The 13,403-nt window shown below is 46.5% G+C and overlaps 1 protein-coding gene across 1 annotated transcript in view; it reads left to right on the top strand.

Moving 5' to 3' along the window:
• The window catches only part of cacna1ab (calcium channel, voltage-dependent, P/Q type, alpha 1A subunit, b), a 196,529-nt gene that overhangs the window by 75,969 nt on the left and 107,157 nt on the right, over nt 1–13,403 (top strand). The window contains exons 4-12 of the mRNA XM_072464008.1: nt 831–922; nt 1,007–1,159; nt 1,638–1,825; nt 2,934–3,037; nt 3,129–3,244; nt 4,292–4,336; nt 6,919–7,011; nt 8,157–8,351; nt 9,817–9,929. Of these exons, the coding sequence (XP_072320109.1) occupies nt 831–922; nt 1,007–1,159; nt 1,638–1,825; nt 2,934–3,037; nt 3,129–3,244; nt 4,292–4,336; nt 6,919–7,011; nt 8,157–8,351; nt 9,817–9,929 (1,099 nt within the window). The remainder of the gene's footprint in view (nt 1–830; nt 923–1,006; nt 1,160–1,637; nt 1,826–2,933; nt 3,038–3,128; nt 3,245–4,291; nt 4,337–6,918; nt 7,012–8,156; nt 8,352–9,816; nt 9,930–13,403) is intronic.

Raw genomic sequence — 13,403 nt, 5'->3', positions numbered from 1 at the left:
TAAGACAGAATTGTGGAGCTGGAATAAATAAATACCTTATGCATATGGTCCAGAAGAATGTCTCCGCTGTGTTGAAGGTCATACGTGTGCTTTTTACTGCTCACACCACTTTGCTCCATGGTTACTTAAGCTGGTTGAGGTTTTAGTGATATTCCTCCTGCTGTCATTTTCTAATGTTGACTTTATTTGGTGTATTTGTACCTGTTGCACATATAAATTATAGTTTTACTCCATCGAGCAGGTATTTGTGGCGAAAACGTTGAAAAATCTTTTGAAAATGACGCAAAGTGACAACATGAGTTTTAAGAGTCAATCTCTTCAGCTCTGTTTTCTACACTTCTCTCTTGTGCAGAGGTTTTGTGGCACTTGATGAAATAAAGGAGAAATGTCCTTAGCAAACTGTTGGAGCCCGCTACGTTTGGTGCATTATCGTCCAGCATAATGCTAGCATTGAGAAATGTGGTTGCACACATGCTAATTTATAACTTTAATAAACTGTGCCAAACGCTTCTTCACAAGGTTATATTTTGTAAATCTGCTCTGGTGCCAAAACAACCCTGGTTTCTCATAGTTTGTGATGTTTGGAGGCTAATGCTAACCCATAGACATGCACTGGAGCTAATGTATGGAAGAAGGTGTTTTGTTACCAGGACCTATAGTTGATTGAACTTCATGTCGTCCTTCATATTTGAGACTGAAATAACTGTTTCTACTGGTCCAATATTTGTTTTTCATAATATCTATTTAATGTACATTAGGGTTAGTGTACATTCTCTCGCTCTTTCTCATTTGTTTATATTGTTGCTAACATGTTTCTCTCTCTCTTTCAGTATCCTGTCTTCAGTGGGCTCTCAGCTGGACTTGCGAACTCTCCGAGCCGTCCGAGTGCTGCGGCCGCTCAAACTCGTCTCCGGCATTCCCAGTCAGTACAACAATCAGCTTTATACCTCAGTTCCAGTGTATGTGATTGCCAGGGCTGTTCTGACGTTGTGCACTTGTCCTCCAGGCCTGCAGGTGGTGCTGAAGTCCATAATGAAGGCCATGATCCCTCTGCTGCAGATCGGGCTGCTCTTGTTCGTGGCCATCCTCATGTTCGCCATCATCGGGCTCGAGTTCTACATGGGGAAGTTCCACACCACCTGCTACGACGACAACACCCGTGAGTCGCGCGTCCGACACACACCAACAAACAGACAAACAAACAAACAAACAAAAAATGTACTGAGCTGGGATTTGAGTCTTATTTAGTATTCCAGTAAGCTTGATCTTTCTGAAAATTCAGCTCTTGGGGTCAAAATGAGATTATTATAAAGTGTTTTATCATCCAATACCAGGCAGCTAGCATGCTAGCTTGTGTTAGCGGTGCTGTGATGCCCAAATGCTGCTCTGAAAGATGTGAAATATCCTTTTAAACTCATCGAGGAGAATAATTAGGATGCTGGAAATGCATTTGGAAAGTTAGGAGTAACGTTCGGACCACCGTTTAAAATTAACTTCTTCTGTTTTTCACATTTTTTAAGGCGTTTAATGAATGAGGTCCATGTGGGGAAAATGAGTGGGGATTATGTTCATGTTCAGAACGTTTTACTGAACTGTGGCCCTAGAATGACCTCCCCTTGCTCCTTCTTCATCCGCAGATGAGATCGTGGATGAGTGGCCCTGTGGCACAGAACTGCCCTCGAACCTCTGTCCGAACGGCACGTCCTGTAAAGGCGGCTGGCTCGGGCCAAACTACGGCATCACGCAGTTCGACAACATCCTTTTCGCCGTGCTCACCGTGTTCCAGTGCATCACCATGGAGGGCTGGACCGACATGCTCTACTATGTGAGTGTAAACCAGGCCTAAACCCAGACCCAACCAGGTGCAAACATGGAGTAAGAAAAGTCTATTTCAGGCCTTTGCAGGACACAAATGCAAAATTGATGAGCCATTTTGAACCGTGTTATAACATTGGTCATCAAAAACATGTCTGGAGTTGTATTCATTCACACTTCCTGTTTACGAGCTCTTCTCCTCTTCTCCTTCTCTGAGCCTCACAATTCAATTTCACACATTTGTGACATGGCAGCGCTCGGAGGGGTTCTCCTGTGCTGTTTGGAACCTGTTCTACCAAGTCGAGTCTGTATGTGACGCTGCACATTCATGTTTGCGCCAGAATACTCGTCTGATTGCATGAAAACCGTCTCATGGGACACGCCCGAGCCACACCCGCACTGTACACCAGTTAATACCTGTCCATAAGTCATCACCAGACTCGTTCTGAGCATTTCTGCCTCACATCACATTCTTTATAACTGTGTGCTCACCTTAACATGTCATTTGTGGTTTGTAATACTTACATTACCATGAGTAAAGGTACAGGAGCGTGCGTGTGACCTTTAAAGCCGTTTATCTGAGTACAGTCGAGTCGGGTTTAAAGTGTGCCCTCTATATTAAAGTTTGATTGGTTTCCTCTCGGCTGGTTCTGAGTAAAGTCAAGCTTCATCCATCACAACAGGTTAAAAATAGATCTGAGACCAGAATAGAGTGAAGGGAGGGAAGGAGGAGACGGAGGGAGGGAGGGAGAGGAAGGAGACAAGAGGAAGGAGAGAGGGTGAACAGACAGAAAGGAAATGAGAAAAAGAGAGCGAGGAAGAGGAGAAAGGTGTGTAAAATGTTTACAGAAATATATTGAGTCGGTTTAAATCTTCTTGGACCGGACGTAAAGTATGTAATAATGTAAAGCAGAATGTAACGTAGAATGATGTAAGAATTTACAGAATATTCGTCATGTTTTACGATTACAATATGAAGTTCACACCCACAAAACTCTCCTCAGCAGTTTTAAAATGTCTTGAGTCGTAGTTTCCTCAAATACGTTGTACTCTTAATTATAGGTGTTTTCATGGATCTTTTGTATTGAACTTAACCCTGGTGTTTCCTGTGTTTCCAGAGCAACAACGTGGAGGGCAGCGCCTGGAACTGGATGTACTACATTCCCCTCATTATCATCGGCTCCTTCTTCATGCTGAACCTGGTGCTTGGCGTGCTCTCCGGGTCGGTCCCTGAGAACCGTGAACTGTGATGCCAGCGTTCCTTTTCAAGCGGGCGTAACTCATGTGTCGCGTCTGTGTTTTGTGTGCCGCAGTGAGTTCGCCAAAGAGAGGGAGCGAGTGGAGAACCGGAGCGAGTTTCTGAAGCTGAGGCGGCAGCAACAGATCGAACGGGAGCTGAACGGGTACCTGGAGTGGATCTGTAAAGCAGGTCAGACTCCGCGAAGAACAGAACGCAATCTTAATCCTCAAAAGAGTCAGTGACAGTGTGGGCTGCCCCTCCTCAAAAGAGTCAGTGACAGTGTGGGCTGCCCCTCCTCAAAAGAGTCAGTGACAGTGTGGGCTGCCCCTCTGCTGGAAGTCAAACATGTAAGCCGTGGTTACAGGGTGACGACGCAAAAGGTCACATCTCTCTGCCCAGTCCAAATCTGCAAGTGTTTTCAGGAGGTTTGGCAATCTGCAGAACTAAACGAACAAAACCACGTTAGAATACCGAGCTGACAAATGCATGCAAAAAAAATGTTGTGGCGCTCAGTTTAAGCCCAGAACATGCTCAGTTTAAGCCCAGAACATGCTCAGTTTAAGCCCAGAACACGCTCAGTTTAAGCCCAGACAGAACATGCTCAGTTTAAGCCCTGAACACGCTCAGTTTAAGCCCAGAACATGCTCAGTTTAAGCCCAGAACACGCTCAGTTTAAGCCCTGAACACGCTCAGTTTAAGCCCAGAACACGCTCAGTTTAAGCCCTGAACACGCTCAGTTTAAGATCAGGACACACTCAGTTTAAGCTCAGAACATGCTAAAAGCTCATGTTAGAGGGCGGAGCATGAATGGGCCTCTGAACACGCCCACAGACTGAGCAGCTGCAGGAGAAGAATAACCAAGCTTCCTGCAGTACTGCTCTGCGGCCTGTAGAGGACACTAAAAGACAGCCAAGCTTCAACATCAGAAGTGAGAGGAAAATGGGCTGATTTGGAGAGATTTTGGAACCATTTAAATACAGTTGTAACACACGGTCATTTTCAATTTTATTGGTCAATCACTGCTGGAGTTGATTGCCCTGAGCGAGCGACACTGATATAAAACATCGCCGCTTCAACCGTTAAAGCAGAGCGTCGAGAGCGGTATGAGCGACGGACGCAGATGGCGACGCAGGATAAAAAAAAACGCAGCAAAAACTGTAACTTAGTGTTACTAATATTATTGTTAATTATTAATAATGATGATGCTTTTCCTGAGACACGTTTCTTTTGTGCTAGAAGAAGTGATTCTTGCAGAAGATGACGGAACAGGGAAATTCGATGGTAAGTCTCCTCTTTTTGTTTTTTACATTTGACAATTTCAGGCATTTTATGAGTTGTCAACGACTAAAAAAAAGTATGTAGTGGCGTAAACAGAGATGAAACTTGTCCTGGACCGTGTTTGTCCTTGGATAAGCTGAAAAGACAAACGGATTTCCGGCAGATGGAGGAGGGACAGAGCCGACGCCACCGTTTTTCTTTTCTTTGTGATTTTGGCCAAAAATGCTCCTCGAACGGTGGAGTCGCGGCCAGATTTGGACGTGCGGATTTTAGACAAAAGAAACTTGTTTTTTTTACTCTTATTCTGACGCGAGCGGCGACGAAGTGAAACAAAAGCAACTGTGAATGAAGTCCAACTGTTGGGATTTGTCCAGTGACATTTATTTATAGTCGCTTTGATTTAAATCCAGTCTTTTTTTCCGTTTCAGTCTTTAGCTCTGGTTGAGATCTATTTTAGACCTGGTTTAAATTCAAGTATTAGTCTTGACTTTGTCCTGTTTTAGTTCTACTTTGGTGCTGGTTCGGTTCTGGTTCAGTTCTAGTTTTATGTGTTGATTTAGTCCTGATTTAGTCCCGTTTTGGCCTGGTTGAGACCTGATTTTAGCCCATGTTTTAGAACGTGTTTTATATTGGTGTAATCCAGGATTTAGACCTGCTTTATTCCTGGTTTAGTCCTGGTTTATGTTTTGGAGTAAGACTTGGTTATGTTCAGTTTTTGTTCTGCTTTAGAGCTGGTTTATTCCAATTATTCATAGTTTTGGAGCTGGTTTAGTCCTGGTTCTAGTTCTAGTTTTAGTTTTTTTAGTTTGTTGCTTTTTTGTCCATGTTTTTAGTCCTGATTTAGTCCCGCTTTAGTCCTGGGTTAGTTCTACTTTGGGGCTTTATAAGTCCTGTTTTAGTCCAGGTTTAGTTCTGCTTTAGTCCTGGTTTAGACCTGGTTTAGTTCTGCTTTGGGGCTATTTTGGTTGTGTTTTAGTCCAGGTTTAGTCCTTGTTTATTTCTGCTTTGAGGCTGTTTTGGTCCTGTTTTAGTCCTGCTTTAGTCCTGGTTTAGTCCTGGTTTAGTAATTTTTGGGGCCGTTTTGCTCGTGTTTTAGTCTTGGTTTTGTCCTTTTTTGGGGCCGTTTTGCTCGTGTTTTAGTCTTGGTTTAGTCCTTTTTTGTGGCCGTTTTGCTCGTGTTTTAGTCTTGGTTTAGTCCTTGTTTGGGGCCGTTTTGCTTGTGTTTTAGTCTTGGTTTAGTCCTTGTTTGTGGCCGTTTTGCTCGTGTTTTAGTCTTGGTTTAGTCCTTGTTTGGGGCCGTTTTGCTCGTGTTTTAGTCTTGGTTTAGTCCTTGTTTGGGGCCGTTTTGCTCGTGTTTTAGTCTTGGTTTAGTCCTTGTTTGGGGCCGTTTTGCTCGTGTTTTAGTCTTGGTTTAGTCCTTTTTTGGGGCTGTTTTGCTGGTGTTTTAGTCTTGGTTTAGTCCTTTTTTGGGGCCGTTTTGCTCATGTTTTAGTCTTGGTTTAGTCCTTGTTTGGGGCCGTTTTGCTCGTGTTTTAGTCTTGGTTTAGTCCTTTTTTGGGGCCGTTTTGCTCGTGTTTTAGTCTTGGTTTAGTCCTTTTTTGGGGCCGTTTTGCTCGTGTTTTAGTCTTGGTTTAGTCCTTTTTTGGGGCCGTTTTGCTCGTGTTTTAGTCTTGGTTTAGTCCTTTTTTGGGGCCGTTTTGCTCGTGTTTTAGTCTTGGTTTAGTCCTTTTTTGGGGCTGTTTTGCTCGTGTTTTAGTCTTGGTTTAGTCCTTTTTTGGGGCTGTTTTGCTCGTGTTTTAGTCTTGGTTTAGTCCTTTTTTGGGGCTGTTTTGCTCGTGTTTTAGTCTTGGTTTAGTCCTTTTTTGGGGCTGTTTTGCTCGTGTTTTAGTCTTGGTTTAGTCCTTGTTTGTGGCCGTTTTGCTCGTGTTTTAGTCTTGGTTTAGTCCTTGTTTGGGGCCGTTTTGCTTGTGTTTTAGTCTTGGTTTAGTCCTTGTTTGTGGCCGTTTTGCTCGTGTTTTAGTCTTGGTTTAGTCCTTGTTTGGGGCCGTTTTGCTCGTGTTTTAGTCTTGGTTTAGTCCTTGTTTGGGGCCGTTTTGCTCGTGTTTTAGTCTTGGTTTAGTCCTTGTTTGGGGCCGTTTTGCTCGTGTTTTAGTCTTGGTTTAGTCCTTTTTTGGGGCTGTTTTGCTGGTGTTTTAGTCTTGGTTTAGTCCTTTTTTGGGGCCGTTTTGCTCATGTTTTAGTCTTGGTTTAGTCCTTGTTTGGGGCCGTTTTGCTCGTGTTTTAGTCTTGGTTTAGTCCTTTTTTGGGGCCGTTTTGCTCGTGTTTTAGTCTTGGTTTAGTCCTTTTTTGGGGCCGTTTTGCTCGTGTTTTAGTCTTGGTTTAGTCCTTTTTTGGGGCCGTTTTGCTCGTGTTTTAGTCTTGGTTTAGTCCTTTTTTGGGGCCGTTTTGCTCGTGGATTAGTCTTGGTTTAGTCCTTTTTTGGGGCCGTTTTGCTCGTGTTTTAGTCTTGGTTTAGTCCTTTTTTGGGGCTGTTTTGCTGGTGTTTTCAGTCGTGTATAAATGAGCCACCGCTGTACTTCGTGCAGGTTCCAGACGGAGGCCGACCATCAAAACCAAAAACAACAAAACGGAGCTGCTGAACACGGAGGAGGGCGAGGACAACATGGGGGACGCAGTCGGTGAGCGACATTTTACCACTATTTAGAATCATTCAAACCGGTCATCGCGATAAGACGCTTCAGACGATTAAAAGATGTAAAAATGTAACGTTTGTGCCTTAAACCTCAGTGTCTGAAGCTTTAGAGCTGAAGTTGTGAAAACAAACAAACAAATCTAAATGTCCAGGTTTAGACACATTTTATTCAGTTTAAGTTTTATCTCACACTTTGCCCTCAGCTTCATCAGGTTGAATCATTTTAAGATTCTAGATTGTGTATGATTGTCCTTTACCTGTTTTTTCTTCTGAATAATTAGTTCTCTTTTATTGATTTGGTCCCTTTTTATGAGAAATGATGAATGTTTTGGAGTAAGACTTGGTTATGTTAAGTTTTTGTTCTGCTTTAGAGCTGGTTTAGTCCAGTTATTCTTGGTTTTAGAGCTGGTTTAGTCCTGGTTCTAGTTCTAGTTTTCAGTTTGTTGCTTGGTTGTCCGTGTTTTAGTCCTAGTTTATTCTAGTTTGTAGCTTGTTTAGTCCTGATGTATTTCCTAGGATTTTTCCAGATTTGGTCCTGATTTTAGTTATGTTTATTATTTTGGTTTAGTCCTGGTTTAGTCCTGCTTTAGTCCTGGTTTAATCCTGGTTTAGTCCTGGTTTAGTCCTGCTTTAGTCCTGGTTTAGTCCTGGTTTAATCCTGGTTTAGTCCTGGTTTAGTCCTGCTTTAGTCCTGCTTTAGTCCTGGTTTAGTCCTGCTTTAGTCCTGGTTTAGTCCTGCTTTAGTCCTGGTTTAGTCCTGCTTTAGTCCTGCTTTAGTCCTGGTTTAGCCCTGCTTTAGTCCTGGTTTAGTCCTGCTTTAGTCCTGCTTTAGTCCTGGTTTAGTCCTGCTTTAGTCCTGGTTTAGTCCTGGTTTAGTCCTGCTTTAGTCCTGCTTTAGTCCTGGTTTAGTCCTGCTTTAGTCCTGCTTTAGTCCTGGTTTAGTCCTGCTTTAGTCCTGCTTTAGTCCTGGTTTAGTCCTGGTTTAGTCCTGCTTTAGTCCTGCTTTAGTCCTGGTTTAGTCCTGCTTTAGTCCTGCTTTAGTCCTGGTTTAGTCCTGCTTTAGTCCTGCTTTAGTCCTGGTTTAGTCCTGCTTTAGTCCTGGTTGAGACTTGACTTGCTTCTCTTTCTCAGGCTTCGCGCGCTCCAGTCTGAAGAACGGTCTGGACTCGAACTACAGTAAGAAGGAGCGGCGGCTTCGCTTCTTCATCCGGAAGATGGTGAAGACGCAGGCGTTTTACTGGACCGTGCTGTGCCTGGTGGGGCTGAACACCATGTGTGTGGCGGCCGTGCACTACGACCAGCCCGACGTGCTCTCCGACTTCCTCTGTAAGTCCAGACGACGGGCGTGGTCAGCGTGGTCAGCCTGGTCAGCCTGGTCAGCCTGGTCAGCCTGGTCAGCCTGGACGGGCGACGTACCACGCGTCTTATGCATAAAATGTCTCCTGTAATAATTATAACGTTTTTATTACAACTGTGTGCTAACATTAGCACGTCGGGCAAGCTAGCTTTTGTATATCTCCCCATGGTAATTCCCTCTGCTGCCACTACATGGAGCGCAAACACCAAATCCTGATGAGGGAACGCCTGAAACAGAGAAAGTTATGATTTCAAGTTCTAAAACGGTAGAAAGAGACGGTAGAAGAGCGAGTTTAAAGGTCAACAACAAATAATGGAGTAATAAAGGTGCACTGTGTAACCTTTCTGGCAGGGGCGCTTTACATCCTCCTCCTTGGCACTCGCCCGCCCCACAGCGCCCCCTCCTGGCACTCGCCCGCCCCACAGCGCCCCCTCCTGGCACTCCCCCGCCCCACTGCGCCCCCTCCTGGAACTTGCCCGCCCCACAGCGCCCCTCCCTGGCACTCGCCCGCCCCACAGCGCCCCCTCCTGGCACTCCCCCGCCCCACAGCGCCCCCTCCTGGCTCTCCCCCGCCCCACAGCGCCCCCTCCTGGCTCTCCCCCGCCCCACAGCGCCCCCTCCTGGCACTCCCCCGCCCCACAGCGCCCCCTCCTGGCTCTCCCCCGCCCCACAGCGCCCCCTCCTGGCACTCCCCCGCCCCACAGCGCCCCCTCCTGGCTCTCCCCCGCCCCACAGCGCCCCCTCCTGGCTCTCGCTCTGTGTCAGCGTCTGCTCCAGGACTGAACTCATGATTCATGTCTTTACTCGGCTCCTCCCACTCACTCTGCACTTTGGTAATTGTAGCTTTTAAATAGTTCTGTTGAATCACTGTGTGCTAACTTCCCCTCCTCTCCCCCTCCTCTCTGCCTCCTCTCCCCCTCCTCTCCCCCTCCTCTCTCCTTCTCTCTCCCTCTCTCCTCCTCCTCTCTCCCTCCTCTCCCCCTCCTCTCCCCCTCCTCTCCCCCTCCTCTCTCCTTCTCTCTCCCTCTCTCCTCCTCCTCTCTCCCTCCTCTCCCCCTCCTCTCCCCCTCCTCTCCCCCTCCTCTCTCCTTCTCTCTCCCTCTCTCCTCCTCCTCTCTCCCTCCTCTCTCCCTCCTCTCCCCCTCCTCTCTCCCTCTCTCTCCCTCTCTCCCTCTCTCCCTCTCTCTCTCCCTCCTCTCTTCCTCTCTCTCCACCCCTCTCCCCTCCTCTCTCCCTCCTCTCCCCCTCCTCTCCCCCTCCTCTCTCCCTCTCTCCCCCTCCTCTCTCCCTCCTCTCCCCCTCCTCTCTCCCTCTCTCTCCCTCTCTCCCTCTCTCCCTCTCTCTCTCCCTCCTCTCTCCCTCTCTCTCCACCCCTCTCCCCTCCTCTCTCTCTTCTCTCTCCCTCTCTCTCCCTCTCTCTCCCTCTCTCTCCAGTCTATGCAGAGTTCCTCTTCTTGGCCCTCTTCATGTCGGAGATGTGTATTAAAATGTACGGATTGGGCATCCAGCCATATTTGCACTCGTCCTTCAACTGTTTCGACTGCGTGGTGAGTAAATATTCATATTCATAATCATAATTAAAGCCATGTGCTGCGATAAAGGCCCTGGCCCCCCTGCGATCGCGGGGTACAGGACGCCGCGACATCACCCCTCCCACACAGCACCCCTCCCCCACAGTGCCCCTCCCCCACAGTGCCCCTCCCCCACATCACCCCTCCCACACAGCACCCCTCCCCCACAGTGCCCCTTCCCCACAGTACCCCTCCCCCACATCACCCTGTCCCCCACAAACAGTACCAACTGTATACTACTTAATTCATTACAACTAGAGATATTTCTAACATTTTCACGAGCTCACGGCTCCAGACGGAGTCATGTCCCGGCGGCTTTTATGTCCAGTGTGACATGTCCCAGTGTGACATGTCCCAGTGTGACATGTCCCAGTGTGATGTGGAGAATAAGTCTTTTATTCAGATGAAGGAGGCGCGAGTGAGACATAGAGAGCCACTCATGGGTTTTGAGTCTTTATGAAAACTGTAGGTGAAGGATGAAGGTGTGAGGTGCAAATGAAGGTGTGAGGTGCAAATGAAGGTGTGAGGTGCAAATGAAGGTGTGAGGTGCAAATGAAGGTGTGAGGTGCAAATGAAGGTGTGAGGTGCAAATGAAGGTGTGAGGTGCAAATGAAGGTGTGAGGTGCAAATGAAGGTGTGAGGTGCAAATGAAGGTGTGAGGTGCAAATGAAGGTGTGAGGTGCAAATGAAGGTGTGAGGTGCAAATGAAGGTGTGAGGTGCAAATGAAGGTGTGAGGTGCGGATGAAGGTGTGAGGTGCGGATGAAGGTGTGAGGTGCAAATGAAGGTGTGAGGTGCAAATGAAGGTGTGAGGTGCAGATGAAGGTGTGAGGTGCAGATGAAGGTGTGAGGTGCAAATGAAGGTGTGAGGTGCAGATGAAGGTGTGAGGTGCAGATGAAGGTGTGAGGTGCAGATGAAGGTGTGAGGTGCAGATGAAGGTGTCAGGTGCAGATGAAGGTGTCAGGTGCAGATGAAGGTGTGAGGTGCAAATGAAGGTGTGAGGGGAAGATGAAGGTGTAAGGGTTAGATGAAGGTGTGAGATGCAGATGAAGGTGTGAGGGGAAGATGAAGGTGTGAGGTGCAGATGAAGGTGTGAGGGGAAGATGAAGGTGTGAGGGGAAGATGAAGGTGTGAGGTGCAGATGAAGGTGTGAGGGGCAGATGAAGGTGCAGATGAAGGTGTGAGGTGCAGATGAAGGTGTGAGGGGAAGATGAAGGTGTGAGGTGCAGATGAAGGTGTGAGGGTTAGATGAAGGTGTGAGGTGCAGATGAAGGTGTGAGGGTTAGATGAAGGTGTGAGGGGAAGATGAAGGTGTGAGGTGCAGATGAAGATGTGAGGGGCAGATGAAGGTGTGAGGTGCAGATGAAGGTGTGAGGTGCAGATGAAGGTGTGAGGTGCAGATGAAGGTGTGAGGTGCAGAAGATGTGAGGTGCAGATGAAGGTGTGAGGTGCAGATGAAGGTGTGAGGTGCAGATGAAGGTGTGAGGTGCAGAAGATGTGAGGTGCAGATGAAGGTGTGAGGGGCAGAAGATGTGAGGTGCAGATGAAGGTGTGAGGTGCAGATGAAGGTGTGAGGGGAAGATGAAGGTGTGAGGGTTAGATGAAGATGTGAGGTGCAGATGAAGGTGTGATGTGCAGATGAAGATGTGAGGGGCAGATGAAGGTGTGAGGTGCAGATGAAGGTGTGAGGTGCAGATGAAGGTGTGAGGTGCAGAAGGTGTGAGGTGCAGATGAAGATGTGAGGGGCAAAAGATGTGAGGTGCAGATGAAGGTGTGAGGGGCAGAAGATGTGAGGTGCAGATGAAGGTGTGAGGGGCAGAAGATGTGAGGTGCAGATGAAGGTGTGAGGTGCAGAAGATGTGAGGTGCAGATGAAGGTGTGAGGGGCAGAAGATGTGAGGTGCAGATGAAGATGTGAGGGGCAAAAGATGTGAGGTGCAGATGAAGGTGTGAGGGGCAGAAGATGTGAGGTGCAGATGAAGGTGTGAGGGGCAGAAGATGTGAGGTGCAGATGAAGGTGTGAGGGGCAGAAGATGTGAGGTGCAGATGAAGATGTGAGGGGCAGAAGATGTGAGGTGCAGATGAAGGTGTGAGGGGCAGAAGATGTGAGGTGCAGATGAAGGTGTGAGGGGCAGAAGATGTGAGGTGCAGATGAAGATGTGAGAGATGATCAGCACAATCACATTCACTCTGAATTCATTATTCTCGGTCTCATTGTTACATAACATCGACACAATGGAAATCTTGATGATTTATCAACACCTCAAATCATCTCCTCTTTTTTCTGACGCCTTTATTTTCACTGTTGAGTCAAACATACTTCCCTCTCTCCTGGACTTGTGTACTCTCCTGGACTTGTGTACTCTCCTGGACTTGTGTACTCTCCTGGACTTGTGCACTCTCCTGGACTTGTGCACTCTCCTGGACTTGTGTACTCTCCTGTACTTGTGTACTCTCCTGGACTTGTGTACTCTCCTGGACTTGTGTACTCTCCTGTACTTGTGTACTCTCCTGGACTTGTGTACTCTCCTGTACTTGTGTACTCTCCTGGACTTGTGTACTCTCCTGGACTTGTGTACTCTCCTGTACTTGTGCACTCTCCTGTACTTGTGTACTCTCCTGGACTTGTGTACTCTCCTGGACTTGTGTACTCTCCTGGACTTGTGTACTCTCCTGTACTTATATTTGAGTGTGTAATGACACTATATGTTCTACTGGTTTTGAGTGTCTGCGTATTAACGCTTTAACCGATTTCAAACAAGTTATACCTCATTTCGATCGCTTTCACTGTTTGACGTGTGCTATTACTTTTGACATTTGAACAACTTGTACTTTTTGCAGTATTTTCAAAAGTATTAGTACTTTTTCCCCATTGAAATTAATGGGGCATTAGAATTATTATTCTTTAGACTTTATTCTTTAGATGTACACACATGTAGTACTCTTACACATGTAGTACTCTTACACACATGTAGTACTCTTACACATGTAGTACTACTTACACACATGTAGTACTCTTACACATGTAGTACTCGTACACACATGTAGTACTCTTACACACATGTAGTACTCTTACACACATGTAGTACTCTTACACATGTAGTACTCTTACACACATGTAGTACTCTTACACACATGTAGTACTCTTACACACATGTAGTACTCTTACACACATGTAGTACTCTTACACATGTAGTACTCTTACACACATGTAGTACTCTTACACATGTAGTACTCTTACACATGTAGTACTCTTACACACATGTAGTACTCTTACACACATGTAGTACTCTTACACATGTAGTACTCTTACACACATGTAGTACTCTTACACACATGTAGTACTCTTACACACATGTAGTACTCTTACACATGTAGTACTCTTACACACATGTAGTACTCTTACACATGTAGTACTCTTACACACATGTAGTACTCTTACACATGTAGT

This window comes from Eucyclogobius newberryi, unplaced genomic scaffold, assembly GCF_026437365.1.
Source record: "Eucyclogobius newberryi isolate DKJ021-1_F unplaced genomic scaffold, fEucNew1.0.hap1 SCAF_4, whole genome shotgun sequence".
Taxonomy (NCBI): Eukaryota; Metazoa; Chordata; class Actinopteri; order Gobiiformes; family Gobiidae; genus Eucyclogobius; species Eucyclogobius newberryi.
The sequence above is the reverse complement of the archived record's forward strand: the minus strand, read 5'-3'. Positions and strand labels throughout refer to the sequence as shown.